General features: G+C 43.7%; 2 protein-coding genes across 6 annotated transcripts in view; both read left to right on the top strand.

The window, feature by feature from the left end:
* Positions 1-6,000, top strand: part of LOC135277225 (ATP-binding cassette sub-family C member 11-like) — a 71,928-nt gene extending 65,928 nt beyond the window's left edge. For 2 of the 5 annotated variants that reach the window (XM_064383004.1, XM_064383007.1), the window contains exons 9-10: positions 627-786; positions 5,300-6,000. In XM_064383004.1, coding sequence (XP_064239074.1) covers positions 627-786; positions 5,300-5,513 — 374 coding nt within the window. In that variant the 3' untranslated portion in view covers positions 5,514-6,000. The remainder of the gene's footprint in view (positions 1-626; positions 787-5,299) is intronic. The other 3 variants (XM_064383006.1, XM_064383009.1, XM_064383008.1) reach the window with 2 other exon arrangements.
* A 20-nt stretch (positions 6,001-6,020) lies between these two features.
* On the top strand, positions 6,021-13,843 carry LOC110567489 (ATP-binding cassette sub-family C member 11-like). Its single transcript, XM_064383029.1, has 4 exons — positions 6,021-6,168; positions 8,009-8,173; positions 8,303-11,739; positions 12,404-13,843. The coding sequence occupies exons 1-3, from the start codon at positions 6,028-6,030 to the stop codon at positions 8,309-8,311; spliced, it is 315 nt and encodes a 104-aa protein (XP_064239099.1). The 5' UTR covers positions 6,021-6,027; the 3' UTR covers positions 8,312-11,739; positions 12,404-13,843.
* Positions 13,844-14,374: the final 531 nt, after the last annotated feature.

The following is a 14,374-nucleotide window of genomic DNA, read 5'->3' as shown; positions in this document are numbered from 1 at the left end:
TACTGAGCACCTACTATGTGCCTGGGAAGCTAAAGGTAAACAGGACACACAGCTTCTACCCTCATAGAGCTTATCTTTGAGAACAGGATTGAAACCTCCAATGCTTTGGGACCTGGCAAGTGACATAGCTGAGTGCCATGGGTCTGGGTATGATGTACGGGGAGTGGGGAGGGCGGGTGGTGACCGCAGAATGCCTCCGTTTCAACCAAGTGGCTGCGCTGAGTTCTAGCTGAGCTGGGGGGATGATATGGGTCCAGTGTTGCCGGTTCTACTGAGTTTCAAGAGAAACATGCAATTTGAATTGTTATATCTAGAATTTTTTTAAATGCTGGCAAGGAATTTAAAAATAACCTTAATGTTGGGTGTATGAAACAAAACACGTCTGTGGGCTGGCTTTGATCCAGAGGTCCCACGTGTGTCCTCTGGCATAGGCTGTAAGAAGCTGCTCATGGCTCTGGGTACCACCCGGAGCAGAGACGCCAGCCCTGTTCTACCCTCTCAGGGCCCACAGTGATGAAGAATGGGCCATGGAGGGCAGCGGGCCAGGTGCGATCTCCACGTGTGACCTGTGCCTCCGCTAGTGCAGATGCAGGAAACTGAGGCCCTGCTTGGTTCTCGCCCCACAGGGAAGTCCTCCTTGGGGGTGGCTCTCTTCCGCCTCGTGGAGCCCATGGCAGGTCGCATTCTCATTGATGGCGTGGACATTTGTAGCATTGGCCTGGAGGACTTGCGGTCCAAGCTCTCCGTGATCCCTCAAGAACCGGTGCTGTTCTCAGGAACCATCAGGTGAGTGGTGGGCCAGCAGCCAGCTTGTGGAAGTGGGGGTCACAAGACCGGGATTCCAGCACCGGGCTGCCTACAGTGAGCTGGTGACCAATGCCCTGATTTCCAGGCCTCCTTGGCCTGCTGGACCTCTCATGCCTACCTGGCTTACCTCACTGAAGTACTGTTGAGGATTAAATGAGGCCCTAATATACACAAGAGCACTTTGTAAACCATAATGTTCTACACAAAAACAAGACTTATTTTTATATTTTCAAAACTTGATGGCCATGGTGGTGCACACCTGTATTCCCAGCTATTTGGGAGGCTGAGGCAGGAAGATCACTTGAGCCCAGGAGCTCGGCAGTAGTACACTATGATTGTGTCTGTGAATAGCCACTGCACTCCAACCTGGGCAGCACAGCAAGACCCTGACTCTATTCAAAAAACAAACAGAAAACAGAAACAAACCCCTAATGGGATTGGTCAGATTTCACTACACCATTAAGCGTTTGCACTCAGGCTAGTATGATCTTTCTTGTCCAGATATGATTTATTCTCCTCTCGGTGCCCTGGGCAAAGCCCCTGGGGGTGTTTTTAGGAAGTGCATCTTCAATGGTACACATTCTGGACAGGGGTGAAGTGAGGAAGAGTCCAGGCAACCCAGTCAGTGAAGCAGACAGAACCAGATCTTCCAGCCTCTTCACTACACTTCCTGTGTCCTCAGCAGTCAACTCAGGGACGAAGCTTTATCCAGATTAGGCTTCTGCTGACAGTGCCCTTTATCTGGGAGGGAACATAAAGGCGTGGGGACTGAGGCAGACGGATGCATAAAAAGCAGGCTAGGTCCCCCATGTTGTGTGATATTGAAGGAGGATTCTTAGAGTCAGGAAGGTCTTAACTGAGCCCCAGAGCTTCATTCATTCACGAATTCCTTCATTCATCCTTCTGCCCATTTAACTTGCCTTTTCTGAGCTTCTGCCTGGTCTGGACACTCAGCTAGGAACTGGAGCCAGTTTAATGAATGTACATTTCCCCTGTTCCCCCACCAGAAGCTCACAGTGTGGGTGGGGAAGGTGGTTTTGTAGAGGGGTAAGACCCAATAAGTCACAGTATGAAGAGGTAATTGCTAGATCAGAGATAATGAACAAAGTGCTGAAGGAGCTATCAGTGAGATGAGTCACTGCCTGAGTGAATCCAGAAAGGCTTCCCAGAGGAAGGGACATTTGATCAGGGTCTTGAAAGCTAAGTAGGAGCTTGCCTCGCAGAAATAGGAGAGAAAACTCTTTCCAAGGAGAGGGAACAATATGTGTGCAAACGCAGGGTTTCAAAGTGACTGGGTTGTGAGGTGGGCATGGTAGTTCACACCTGTAATCCCAACACTTTGGGAATCCACGGCAGGTGGATCACTGGAGGCCAGGAGTTTGAGAACAGCCTGAACAATGGCAAAATCCCATCTCTACTAACAGTACAAAAATTAGTCGGGCATTGTGGCTCATGCCTGTAATCCCAGCTACTAGGGCCGCTGAGGCATGAGAATTGTTTGAGCCCGGGAGGCCGAGTTTGCAGTGAGCCGAGATTGCACCACTCTACTCCGGCCTGGGCGACTGCAGGAAACTCTGTCTCAAAACAAACAAACAAACAAACAAAAAACGGTTATGTTAGGGGAATGATAAGACATTTAGTGCTAGATTTCTATGTTACAGTAGAATGTGGCCAAATCTACTGTGTGTTGGTATAACTAGTGAAAATATGAACTTAACGTTTATTGAGCACTTACGTGTGCCAACCAAATGCTTTAACATACTGTCTAATTTAACTGTCCCAGCAACCCCGTGAGGCTCTCTCATTATCCCCATTTTACAGATGAAGTCACAGAACTTAGAGAGAAAGAGGACTTGTTGAAGGACACACAAAGAAATGGTGAAGATGACCTATAACCCTAGGTGGGCTAAACCCATAACTTGCGATATTCCCCCCACCTCTTCCTACAGGAAGAAATGTGGACTTGAAATCCTACCTTAAGGCTCTATACCTTTAAGCCTTCGACTACGTCTGAGTGTCTTTCATTCTAGCCTGGCTCTCATTCTGGCTCATGGTTTGACCTTCAACAAGCCATTTAAAAGTAATAAGAAAGGGGTATACCCACTCATGGAGGAGAACACGTCAGATAGCACATCCGTGAATGTGCTCTGGAGATGCCAAGTGTTGTGCAAATAAGACCTGCCTCTTCCTTAGTACACTTTAGCCCTACACACAGGATATGTGTGGCTGACACAACTGGGGAAGGATAAAGCAGAGGTTGACAGCTTTCACTCAGGGCTGCATGCTGCAAAGCAGAGAAGTGTCTATAGTGCTGCCTGTTCCAAAAGCAGGTGTAAGCTTACTGGGTGTAAAGTCAAGATAGATCCCCTCTCTTATATCAGTTACATGGATGTTAGAATTCTTCTCATTGCAAGAAACAGAAAAGCCAGCCCCCGACAATGAGCTACCACTTCACACCTCCTAGAATGGCAGTAACAATAAGAAAAAGAAAAGTATTGACAAGGATCTGGAAAAATTGAAGCTCGCATGCATTGCCAGTGGGGACGTAAAATTGTGCATGGAAAGCAATTTGACATTTCTTCAAAAAGGTAAACAGAAATTAGCTGGGCATGGTGGTCTGTGCCTGTGATTCCAGCCACTCAGGAGACAGGTGGGAGGCTTGCTTGAACCCAAGTGGTCAAGGCTGTAGTGAGCTGTGTTTGTACCACTGTACTCCGGCCTGGGCAACAGAGTGAGACCCTGTCTCAAAAAAAAAAAAAACCGGCCGGGCGCGGTGGCTCACGCCTGTAATCCCAGCACTTTGGGAGGCCGAGGCGGGTGGATCACGAGGTCAAGAGATCGAGACCATCCTGGTCAACATGGTGAAACCCCGTCTCTACTAATACAAAAAATTAGCTGGGCACGGTGGCGCGTGCCTGTAATCCCAGCTACTCAGGAGGCTGAGGCAGGAGAATTGCCTGAACCCAGGAGGCGGAGGTTGCGGTGAGCCGAGATCGCGCCATTGCACTCCAGCCTGGGTATCAAGAGCGAAACTCCGTCTCAAAAAAAAAAAAAAAAAAAAAAAAAAAACCTAGAATTACCATGTAATCCAGGAATTTCACTTCTAGTTATATAACCCAAAGGATCGAAAGCAGAGACTTCAACCAATACGTGTCCATGAGTGTTTAGAGCAGCCCTACTCACAGTAATCAAGAGGCGGAAACAAGCCATATGTCTATAAGCAGATGAATGGAAACACAAAATGTGGTACATACATACAATGGAATATTATGCAGCTCTAAAAAGGAGGGAAACGATACATGCTACAACATGGATGGACGCTAAGTGAAAGAAGCCAGACAGAAGGACAAATCCTACAATTCCACTTAGATGAGGTGCTGGACTAGGCAAATCCACGTAGATGGAAAGTAGAATAGAAGTTACCAGGGGCTGGTGGGGAGGGGAAAGAAGAGACCATTTAATGGATACAGAGTTTTTGTTGGGGATAATGAAAACGTTTTGTTTTGTTTTGTTTTGAGATGGAGTCTCACTTTGTCACCCAGGCTGGAGTGCAGTGGCACCATCTTGGCTCACTGCAACCTCCGCTTCCTGGGTTTAAGTGATTCTCCTGTCTCAGCCTCCTGAGTAGCTGGGACTACAGGCTCGCATCACCATACCTAGCTAATTTTTGTAGTTTTAGTAGAGACGGGTTTTCACTATGTTGGCCAGGCTGATCTCAAACTCCTGACCTCAAGTGTTCCGCCCACCTCTGCCTCCCAAAGTGCTGGAATTACAGGCATGAGCCACCGTGCCTGGCAGGATGATGAGAAATGTTTGGATATAAATGATGGTACTGTGACATCACTAATATATTTAATGCTGCTGAATCGTACACTTGTAAGTGTTTAAAATGATAAATATTATGTACATTCTATCACAAAATAAAAACCCAAATGGCTTAAGCAAAAGTAGCCTTTAATGACTCATGCATGATATTGGGGAGGCCAAGGCTGAATTCCAGGGCCTGGTTTTCCCCTAGCATTGCCTTGCTTTATTTTCAACTCCACATGAGGGCCCTGGGGGGCTCCATGTATCCCACTCCAGTGGCAGGATGGTTGCAATCTCTCTATAAGTCTCTTCTCCCATAGTAGCAGATACACTCTGATTGGTTATTTTCCCACCCTGAGCTAAGCACTGTGGCCAGGGATCCCTGTATGTCAACTGACTTATCCTTGATTCCTTCACTCCATCTGGAGTGGATGGTGGAGCCCGCCCTGGAACACATGGGCCGGGGGACTGGGGAGGAGGTGCCCCCTAAACAAACCGTGACGCTGCTGACTGCAGAAGGAACAGGTGCTGGGGAGGTGCAGGAAATCGCCACTCACAATGGTTCCAAGCATTTCTCTAAACCCCATAATCCAGTTCTAACATTCTTGGTCGTTCGTGGGCATATAAATGAGTGTTCAAAGGTGAGGTGAAGTCGTCGAACACTTGTCTTTCTCTCATATGGCAGATTCAACCTCGATCCCTTTGACTGTCACACCGACCAGCAGATCTGGGATGCCTTGGAGAGGACGTTCCTGATCAACACTGTAAGTAGCTCCAAGGCCCTAGTCTTGGTCTCAGTCTGCATCGCCCATGAGGGGCTGCTCCTTTTGGGGCTCCCCTCACGTGGTGTTCCAGCTGCTGCTGCTTCAGGTCATGGAGGCATCCTCTCATGGAGATGAGATGACTTGGCATTCCTGAGTCAAGGCCGATGGCACTCAGACACCAACCGTGTGCCAGACACTGTTCTGGGCTCAGGGGCACAGCAAAGACAAGGCAGATGAGGTCCTTGTCCTCCTGGTACTTACCTTCAATGGGACGCAAAGGCAACAGGTAAGTGCAGGAGACACTTTCAGTTACTGGTGAGGGCTGTATAGGTAGCAATGAGACCCATAGAAACGTCGATGTGGGAGCAGCTCCTTTCAATTGGGTGGCCAGGCAAGGTCTCTTTAAACAGGTGACAGCTGAGCTGAGACCAAGTACTGAGGGGCAGCCGGTGACAGATCTTTTGAGAGGACATTCCGGGCACAGGAGCTAGCATATGCAAAGGCCCAGAGATGAGAATGAGCCAGGCACAGTTAAGGAGCAAGAAGACAGAAGCTGGAGCGTAGAGAGAGGAGGGCCCCTCGAGTGTAGCCAGAACGGCGGGACACTGACGAGGTCAGGTTGGGTCTCCCCCACGGTGGCTTCCAGGTTATGTTGTCTCTTCTTCCCATATCACAGATCTCAAAGTTCTCCAAAAAGCTGCACACGGATGTGGTGGAAAACGGTGGAAACTTCTCTGTGGGGCAGAGGCAGCTGCTCTGCATCGCTTGGGCTCTGCTTCCCAACTCCAAGGTGAGGCCGCCACTACTGCATGGCCAGGGGAAGCCACAGACGAGGGAAGCCACATGGCTCCTCCCACCACTTACCGCGGGACACTGGGCTCTGAGCTGTATGTTTTGTCAACAACAACAAAATCCAAAGGGCCTACTCATTTCACTGAGTGCCGTTTCACACGCGTTTGTGGTGTGGGTGAGGCATAGTAGGTGAGATTCACAGCCTGGGCTGCCTGATAGCCGGATTCCTCACACCTGAGCTGAAATGGTGGTCAACTCGACCAAATGATGATTCTCTTTTCCCAGAAAAAGACAACACATTAGACACTTGTTGATTTTTTAACTGCCTGCTGCACACTCTTTTAAAAGCTTAGATGCAGGAAATCCCTTTTATCTTTATTGGTATTGGGAATTGGATGACAGATGGGGATCCAGGGCAAAATTGCATATGTTAAAATATATATTACTTCACGTTCTGGGATACATGTGCAGAATGTGCAGGTTTGTTACACAGGTATACATGTGCCATGGTGGTTTGCTGCACCTGTCAACCCATCATCTAGGTTTCAAGACCCATATGCATTAGATATTTGTCCTAACGCTCTCTCTCCCTCCCCTAGCCCCCCACGGCCCGACAGGCACCAGTGTGTCATGTTCCCCTCCCTGTGTCCATGTGTTCTCATTGTTCAACTCCCACTTGTGAGAACATGCAGCATTTGGTTTTCTGTTCCTGTGTTAGTTTGCTGAGAATGATGGCTTCCAGCTTCATCCATGTCCCTGAGAAGGACACAAACTCATTCTTTTTTATGGCTGCAAAATTGCATATTTTAAAAAATTTCTTGAAACAGTGCTTCTAGAAATTTTCTAGATATTTTGTCCATAATTTCAGGTTTTTGAGGACGTGGAATGGAATACCCTGGGGCAAAACTTCTCCTATGTAGGTGAGGCAAGACACACGTGCACACACATACTTATGCATGCATGCATACACCCCTCCTCCGTACTCTCACATGTACACACACACACACACATACACACACCCATCATGGGTAATGAATGATAAATCCAAGAACTATTGGTGCCAACTGTCAGAGCTGTGGGAAAAGAGCTCAGTGGGACCCAAAGCATGGGGAAAATTTCAGAGGAGTTAGGACTTTCCCCCTCTTCTTAGGAGATATGAACAACAGAATTGGTAAGGTGCATGGACTGCTTTCTTCACGTCACACTTCCTTATTTCAATTACGTAGCCATTTGGTGCTGCAATGCCTTCCTCTGTATTGCTTCCCAAATTTGAGTCACTACTTTATGATTTTTGTCATCTGTGGGTACCACCTACTCTGTGATTTACTAATGATGCTCCCTTTTCAAAAACAGCCTCATCCCGAGCAGCACCATTTGTGAAATCACACTTTCGGTGCAAGGTACAGTTTCCACATGCGTATTGTTAATGAAATAAATACAAATATGTTAAACTAAATAGAGTGTTTATCCACATGCTGGAGAAACCATCTCCTGTGCCTCCTGGGTGTGTGCCTGCCCCCTGCTTGGAGAACACTGCTCTACTTAAGGTCAATGTGAAAGTTGTTCATAAAACAAGAAGTTGCCACTGGGCCATTTTCATGTCTGAGAACTTAATTCTCTGGCCACTAAAATGGAGTTAGCTCCTGGCTGAGACCTAACGTTCTCTTCATAAGGTAATTTATACTGAGCAATCTGAGTGGGCTTTGCTCTCCACGCAATTCTCCCATTTTCCAGCTAAGGAAATGGAGACCTGGAGAGGAAGGGTCCTGTGAATTATCGGTAGAACCAGGGCTAGACCCAGGTGTCTGGGATGCCTTCACCCGTTTTGTATTCATCAGATCATCCTCATCGATGAAGCCACAGCTTCCATTGACATGGAGACTGACACCCTGATCCAGCGCACAATCCGCGAAGCCTTCCAAGGCTGCACTGTGCTGGTCATTGCCCACCGTGTCACCACCGTGCTGAACTGTGACCGCATCCTGGTCATGGGGAACGGGAAGGTGAGGGCTGCGTCCCTGGGCTGGTGGGAGGATGGGTGCTCAGGCTGCCACCCCGGATGCCTTTGAGTCCTCCAAGCACACAGGCTCAGCTGTATCCCGATCCTCCTCTCGCCTTTCTCCACCCTCCAGGTGGTGTAGTTTGATCGGCCGGAGGTCCTGCAGAACAAGCCTGGGTCGTTTTTTGCAGCCCTCCTTGCCACAGCCACTGCTCACTGAGATCAGGAGACATGGAGACTTCATGGAGGCTGGTGGCTGAGGTCAGAGGTTCACCCACGTGCCGCTTTGAGGCCTGTAGTCTGTGACCTTGTCATCTGGAGACGAGAACGTCCCCTGAAGCAGGCTGAATGTGGGGGTTGGTGGATGAAAACTCTGGAACAGGCTACTCGGTGGGTCTCAAAACCTTAGAACCCCAGCACCGTTGAGACACGGGATCCAGTGATCATGTGGGTCTTCTTTTAACTTATATGTTGATTAATTTTATAATAAGGTAAAAGCTTATAGTTTTCTAATATGTGTTAGAAGTGTTTCAAATGCTGTATTGACTTTGTAAAAAATAAAACCAAGGAAAAATCACTTTCTTTGTTCTTTCTTTCTTTCCTTCCTTGTTTCTTTCTTTCTCTCTTTTTTTTTTTTCACAAAAAATCTAAGCAAAATACAAGGGGAAGAGGCATTATTCTAGATTTATTTTAGTCTAGAAAATTTTGCTTTAATTATTATCTTTATTTTTACTTGCCGGATGCCAGAGTCATATAAAATGCTAATTAGCAACCTCTTGTTTTGACTTCTTTGAAGAGAACTTTTTCTTTGTAATTGACGTACAGCATGCCCCATTTATCTTCAAAGCTTATAATTTGGACCTAATTTTTTTCTGAAAATTTAAATTACTTGTCTTTTAATGGCTTTAAAACTGAAAATGTACTTATATAATCCCCCATTTGAGCATCTTTAATCATTTAGCAGTTGCTTTTCCCCTGACATAGTGATTGAATATAAATTGTCTACTGGATCCTTGCATGTCTTCAAGACAAATGACAAACACTACCTTGTTAACTGCAGCAGTTACTTTTTTAAAGTGATAAAACCTTATCCTTTTAGATCTATATCAAGTGGTTAAAATGTGTTTTGCTTTAACTTTGCCTATTTTTGTATTGGAGCTCAGAATAATATTCAGGACTTTGAGATAATAAAAGAGTGACCACATGGATTTCTATTTGTGTAGGTTCCTAATACTGCCAGCAGTTTCAGATATTGCGAAGGGATAGCTGTCTTCTCTGAACGCCGGATGACTTCGTCAGTTTATCAATAGAGAACAAACATGCCTAACTGTACCCACTTTTTAGATCCTGATTACGTACTGATAGGTTCAGACTTTTATTTTGTTGATTAGGTTCTTTAATCATAGGGAGGGCTGTGTTTGTTTGCGTAGGGCTATTGGAGATAGTAAATATGTAACATCTCTCTAGAACAATATTGCCCAATAGAACTTTTTATGATGATAGAAATGTTCCATATTACTTTTTAGCAATACAGTTGCCATAGTGACATGTGGCTATTGAGTTCATGAAATGTGGTCATTGTGACCGAGGAGCTTAATTTTTAATTTTATTTAATTTTAATTAATAGTATTTTAGTTTAAATTAGTCCATGTAGCTAGTGGCTACCATGCTGGGCAGCATAGCTTCTGGAAGCTTACAAGATACTGGGACTCTACAGGAAAACTTTGTCTACTCTCAACACTTCTGACACCAAATGTATGCATTTTCCACCCCAAGCAGTTCTGAAATTTGAGACACCAGTGGGGTATTATTGCAATCTTCCAGTAGTGACCTCGAGTTAAAACAGATCTTATAGGTTAAGACTCAGTCCCACAAGACTACCCCCCAACCCCCCACTTCAGACACCAATTATAAGTAGTGGATGCCCCGGTTACCCACGATTCTCTCTTACCTGGCTACAGTTATTCCTCAGCTTCAATAATTTGTCTTCAACAACTCACAGAACTTGGGAGACACTTTATTTACTGTTACCAGTTTGTTTTTAAGGATATAAACTGTTACATGTAAATTTTTGGTGCCACAAAACAAGTAGCACTTGAATATAAATTTTCTCTCAGCAAGGCAACTTTACTTTCTGCAGAAAGGGCACACTCGCCAGCAGTTTGCCATTAGAGTAAACTGAACAAAGGACACAGCACCATTTATATCCATTTATATCTAACACATCCGCTCCTACTGTGTTCTGATTCCATTGACTGGAACTGGACCTCACAGGCTAGGCTGCTCCCAGTTGGCTAACAGCTTAAAACTTTCCTAAGTAGGTAAAGGCAGATGAGAACAAAGGACAAAAGGATGTAAATTGGGCAAGTCTTAAAGAGGAAAAACTACTTCCAAACAAGGAAGAGGAATAAGCTATGATCTAAGACTTGCCTGGGCTTAGACAGGCATGTCAGGGCAGATGTCTAGATTGAAGTGTAAAAACTAAGAACACTAGATATGCTTATTTCTTTATTATGACTAACAGCTATTCAGGAGTATTAGCAAAAGGTCTAGAGTAAATTAACTTTTAAAGAAGCTATTATTTATAATGAACCGAGAGGAAAGCTTTGAAGAGGATCTTTTATTTATTTTTATTTTCTACATAGTCAAACACCAGTGATAGAAGGTGCAGAAGGTCCCAAGCACAGGAGTGTTTGTCCCCGTGGAGTCTGGGGTGCATCACCCTCCTGGCATGCAGATGTGTTCAGTGACCCAGAAGCCGTCCAGACACCATTATCTAGGGTTCTTATAGCAATCATGTGATATAGGCATGATTGATTAAATCACTGGCTATTGGTGATTGACTCAATTGCCAACTTTCCCTTTCTACACTTCCCCTGAAGTAAGGTGTGGGAGTAAGGAGCTGAAAGTTCCAACCCTCTATCACTTGGTTGGTTCCTCTGTTAATCAGTCCCCTATATTGAAGCTATCCAGGGACTTATCAGAGTCACATTATTAGCAAAAATTCAGGTATGGTTGAAAAAGACTTATATGAACGAAAGATGTTCTTTTTGCCCCTGTTGTTCAATAAATTCTAAGGGTTCTTGGAGCCCTGTGCCCAGAACTAGGAAGGTAGACCAAACGTGTATTATAAAATACCACAGGGAGATACACACACTAGTACAAGTACGAAACAGGAAAAACAATTGAGTGACAACTGCACTGATGTGGGAGTCCAGAGGAAGGACTTTTGGTGAGGGTTCAAAACGTGTAAAAGAAGATTTTTTTAAGATGGTATTTTAAGGATAGGAAGAATTTTTTAAGATGGAAAAGAAAATGTAGTTCTATATAGTTTTGTAGTGAATCGAAACAAGGCAAGATTGCAACCACTTAGGTTTTATCATCATTTATGTCTCTTATTTCTCTTTAAAAGGGAAATAAATCATTGCCTTTACCTAGAGCTATATATCTTTCAATTCATTTTGGTTTTTGTTCCTATTTATCTCAGACTCCCAGGAATTAGCACAGCACTTGCCACATAATTGGCATCCGTAAATGTTTGCCATGTTGAATTGAACAGGCCCTAAAGAGGTGGGTGGGTTTTTTGGTCCCCAGAGTTTTTCTGTTGAATTATTTTGGTATTTACTTATTTTAAAACGGTAAAATTTAATGTCTAGCTAATAAATAATGGTGTGGCCTATGTTCTCTTAGAATTAGTGCCTTAGTAATGAGAGTACAGTATATGTGGAAGGGGAAATGAAAGCATGTTAACAGTAGCATACATTAAAATTTGTGAGCCTTAGAGAAAGAAATCATATTTGAATTTTGAACACTTCTTGAACTAGAATTGACCTGCAATACTTTTTCATTATGAGTGTCATGTAGGCATTTCCAAATAACAGCATAGTGGAATACAATCACTGAAATCCTGTCTCACAACATAAAGCAGAATTTTACTCTAAAATAAAATAAGATGCAAAACACTGCAAAAGCCATTGCTACTACATTAACCTGCTCCATACTACACCTGAGTTGCTATGCATATAAAACATCAGTTGAGAATCATGTTAACTCTATTAAGTTAGACGTTACGAACTTTTTGTATTCTTTCTTTAGAAAAGGTAATATTTCTGCTTTGTTCCATCCTCTGCCTTTGCTTGTTCATTGAAAAGTATCATGAAAAATAGTTTATAATCTATAGTCTTGGGTGAGTTTGTGAATTACAGATGTTGTTTAACTTTATATTTCATCCTAGGTCCAGCAGTTTAAGCAGGATCCACGCCCAACAACATGTCTTCACTCTGTTTTCAATGTGCATACAGGAGATGAATTGCTCTCCTATGAGGAATGTTGTCATCTTCAGGTAAAAAGAGATTATAAATTTTATTCTCCTTGTATTCTATAGCATAAAACAGTGATCCCCAACCTTTTTGGCACCAGGGACCAGTTTTGTGGAAAACAATTTTTCCATGGATGGCGGAGGGGCTGGATGGTTTTGGGATGAAACTGTTCCACCTCAGATCATTAGGCATTAGATTCTCATAAGGAAAGCACAACTTGCATCCATAGCATATGCAGCTCACAATAGGGTTTGTGCTCCTATGAGAATCTAATGCCACTGGTGATCTGACAGGAAGCAGAGCTCAGGCGGTAATGCTCACTCACTACCACTCACCTCCTGCTGTGCGGCCCAGTTTCTAACAGAACATGAACCGGTGGCAATCTGTGGCCCAGCGGTGGGAGAGCCCTGTCATAGAAGATTTGAGGCTATTTAAAAATAATTTTTAAATTAGATATTTTATAACTTGTTCAAAATAGAGGTATAAAATCAACCCTGAAATGGAGAAGAAAGTGAAATGCCAGCCGCCAGGGCTGAGTTAATTGCTGCAATTGAACATTAAATCCAACTGAATTCTTGGTCCTCAAGCAAAAAGGGTAAATGGATAGATTACAATATTATTTCTGTGCAAAAGAAGGAAGCCTACAATTCTTTTGGTGACAAAAATTTGTATATGTTATTAAATTTAGAAGAATTTCAACATTTAGGAACTAGGGGGAAAAAGACAGTTGACAATGGTGTCATAGCAAATTAAATTTGTTACACAGCAGTTCATTTCTTTCTTTTTTTTTTTTTTTTGAGATCGAGTCTCATCTCACTCTGTCACCCAGGCTGGAGTGCAGTGGTAAAATCTCGGCTCACTGCAACCCTGCCTCCCGAGTTCAAGCGATTTCTCCTGCCTCAGCCTCCTGAGTAGCTGGGACTACAGGTGCATGCCACCACGCCTGGCTAATGTTTGTATTTTTAGAAGAGAGGGGGTTTCACTGTGTTAGCCAGGATGGTCTCTATCTCCTGATGTTGTGATCCACCCACCTCAGTCTCCCAAAGTGCTGGGATTATAGGCGTTAGCCGCCATGCCCAACTAGCAGTTCATTTCTTAATGTATCAGCCTTCAATAAAGCTAAAAAATGCCACTGAAATGTAATTCCAAAAGGTATTTCTGAAGTTCATAAATTTTGTCTTATATAATAAATTGTATACTGATGATTAGAACACACTATGAGGTTTATATTTTGTTTTCATTTTTTCCCCTCTCACATCTGTATATTGTTTTTTAGCTGGACATTTTGTTATCTTGTTTCTATTATCAAAAGATAAATATTTATCAAAAGATAAATATATTCTATTTATCTTTAATCGATTTTCTGCTCGTGATTTGATTCTCTGTCTTTGGGATAGAATACTTGCTATTCATATATTCCTTACTAAATTAAGAGTATCTCCTTTTTGTAGTCCCTCTCTAGAGATCTGAAATGTCTTACTTTAGTATGTCTTCTCTAAACACAGAAAGTGCAGTGCTCTCATTTCTATGCAGCAGAAACTCTTGTACTTATTTGTAAACAGTTCCTTGGAGAATTAGTGTTATATGAATATGTAGTTTCCCAACCTTAACCTTATAACTATAACATAATCAGATTTTATGTGCTTTGCCTTGATACATATGTCTACTGTCAGAAATAGGGTTTTTCAGAAAATAACAGCTCATTTATTTTTGTATTCCAGAATTCAGCTGAATGCTTCGCACATAGTTGGCCTTAGATAAATTTTGGTCAACCTGTTATGTGGCAGGCCACTTACAACGTGCCACGTACTGACATTTTCTCACAGAAGCATCTCAAAAGTCAGAGCAGAGAGCTCTTAGAGGTGTTCCTGTAAAAGGCTGCCCAT

The sequence above is a fragment of the Aotus nancymaae genome, unplaced genomic scaffold (genome assembly GCF_030222135.1).
Source record: "Aotus nancymaae isolate 86718 unplaced genomic scaffold, 86718_ANA_hifiasm-v0.15.2.pri h1tg000030l, whole genome shotgun sequence".
In the NCBI taxonomy this organism is placed as follows: Eukaryota; Metazoa; Chordata; class Mammalia; order Primates; family Aotidae; genus Aotus; species Aotus nancymaae.
The sequence above is the reverse complement of the archived record's forward strand: the minus strand, read 5'-3'. Positions and strand labels throughout refer to the sequence as shown.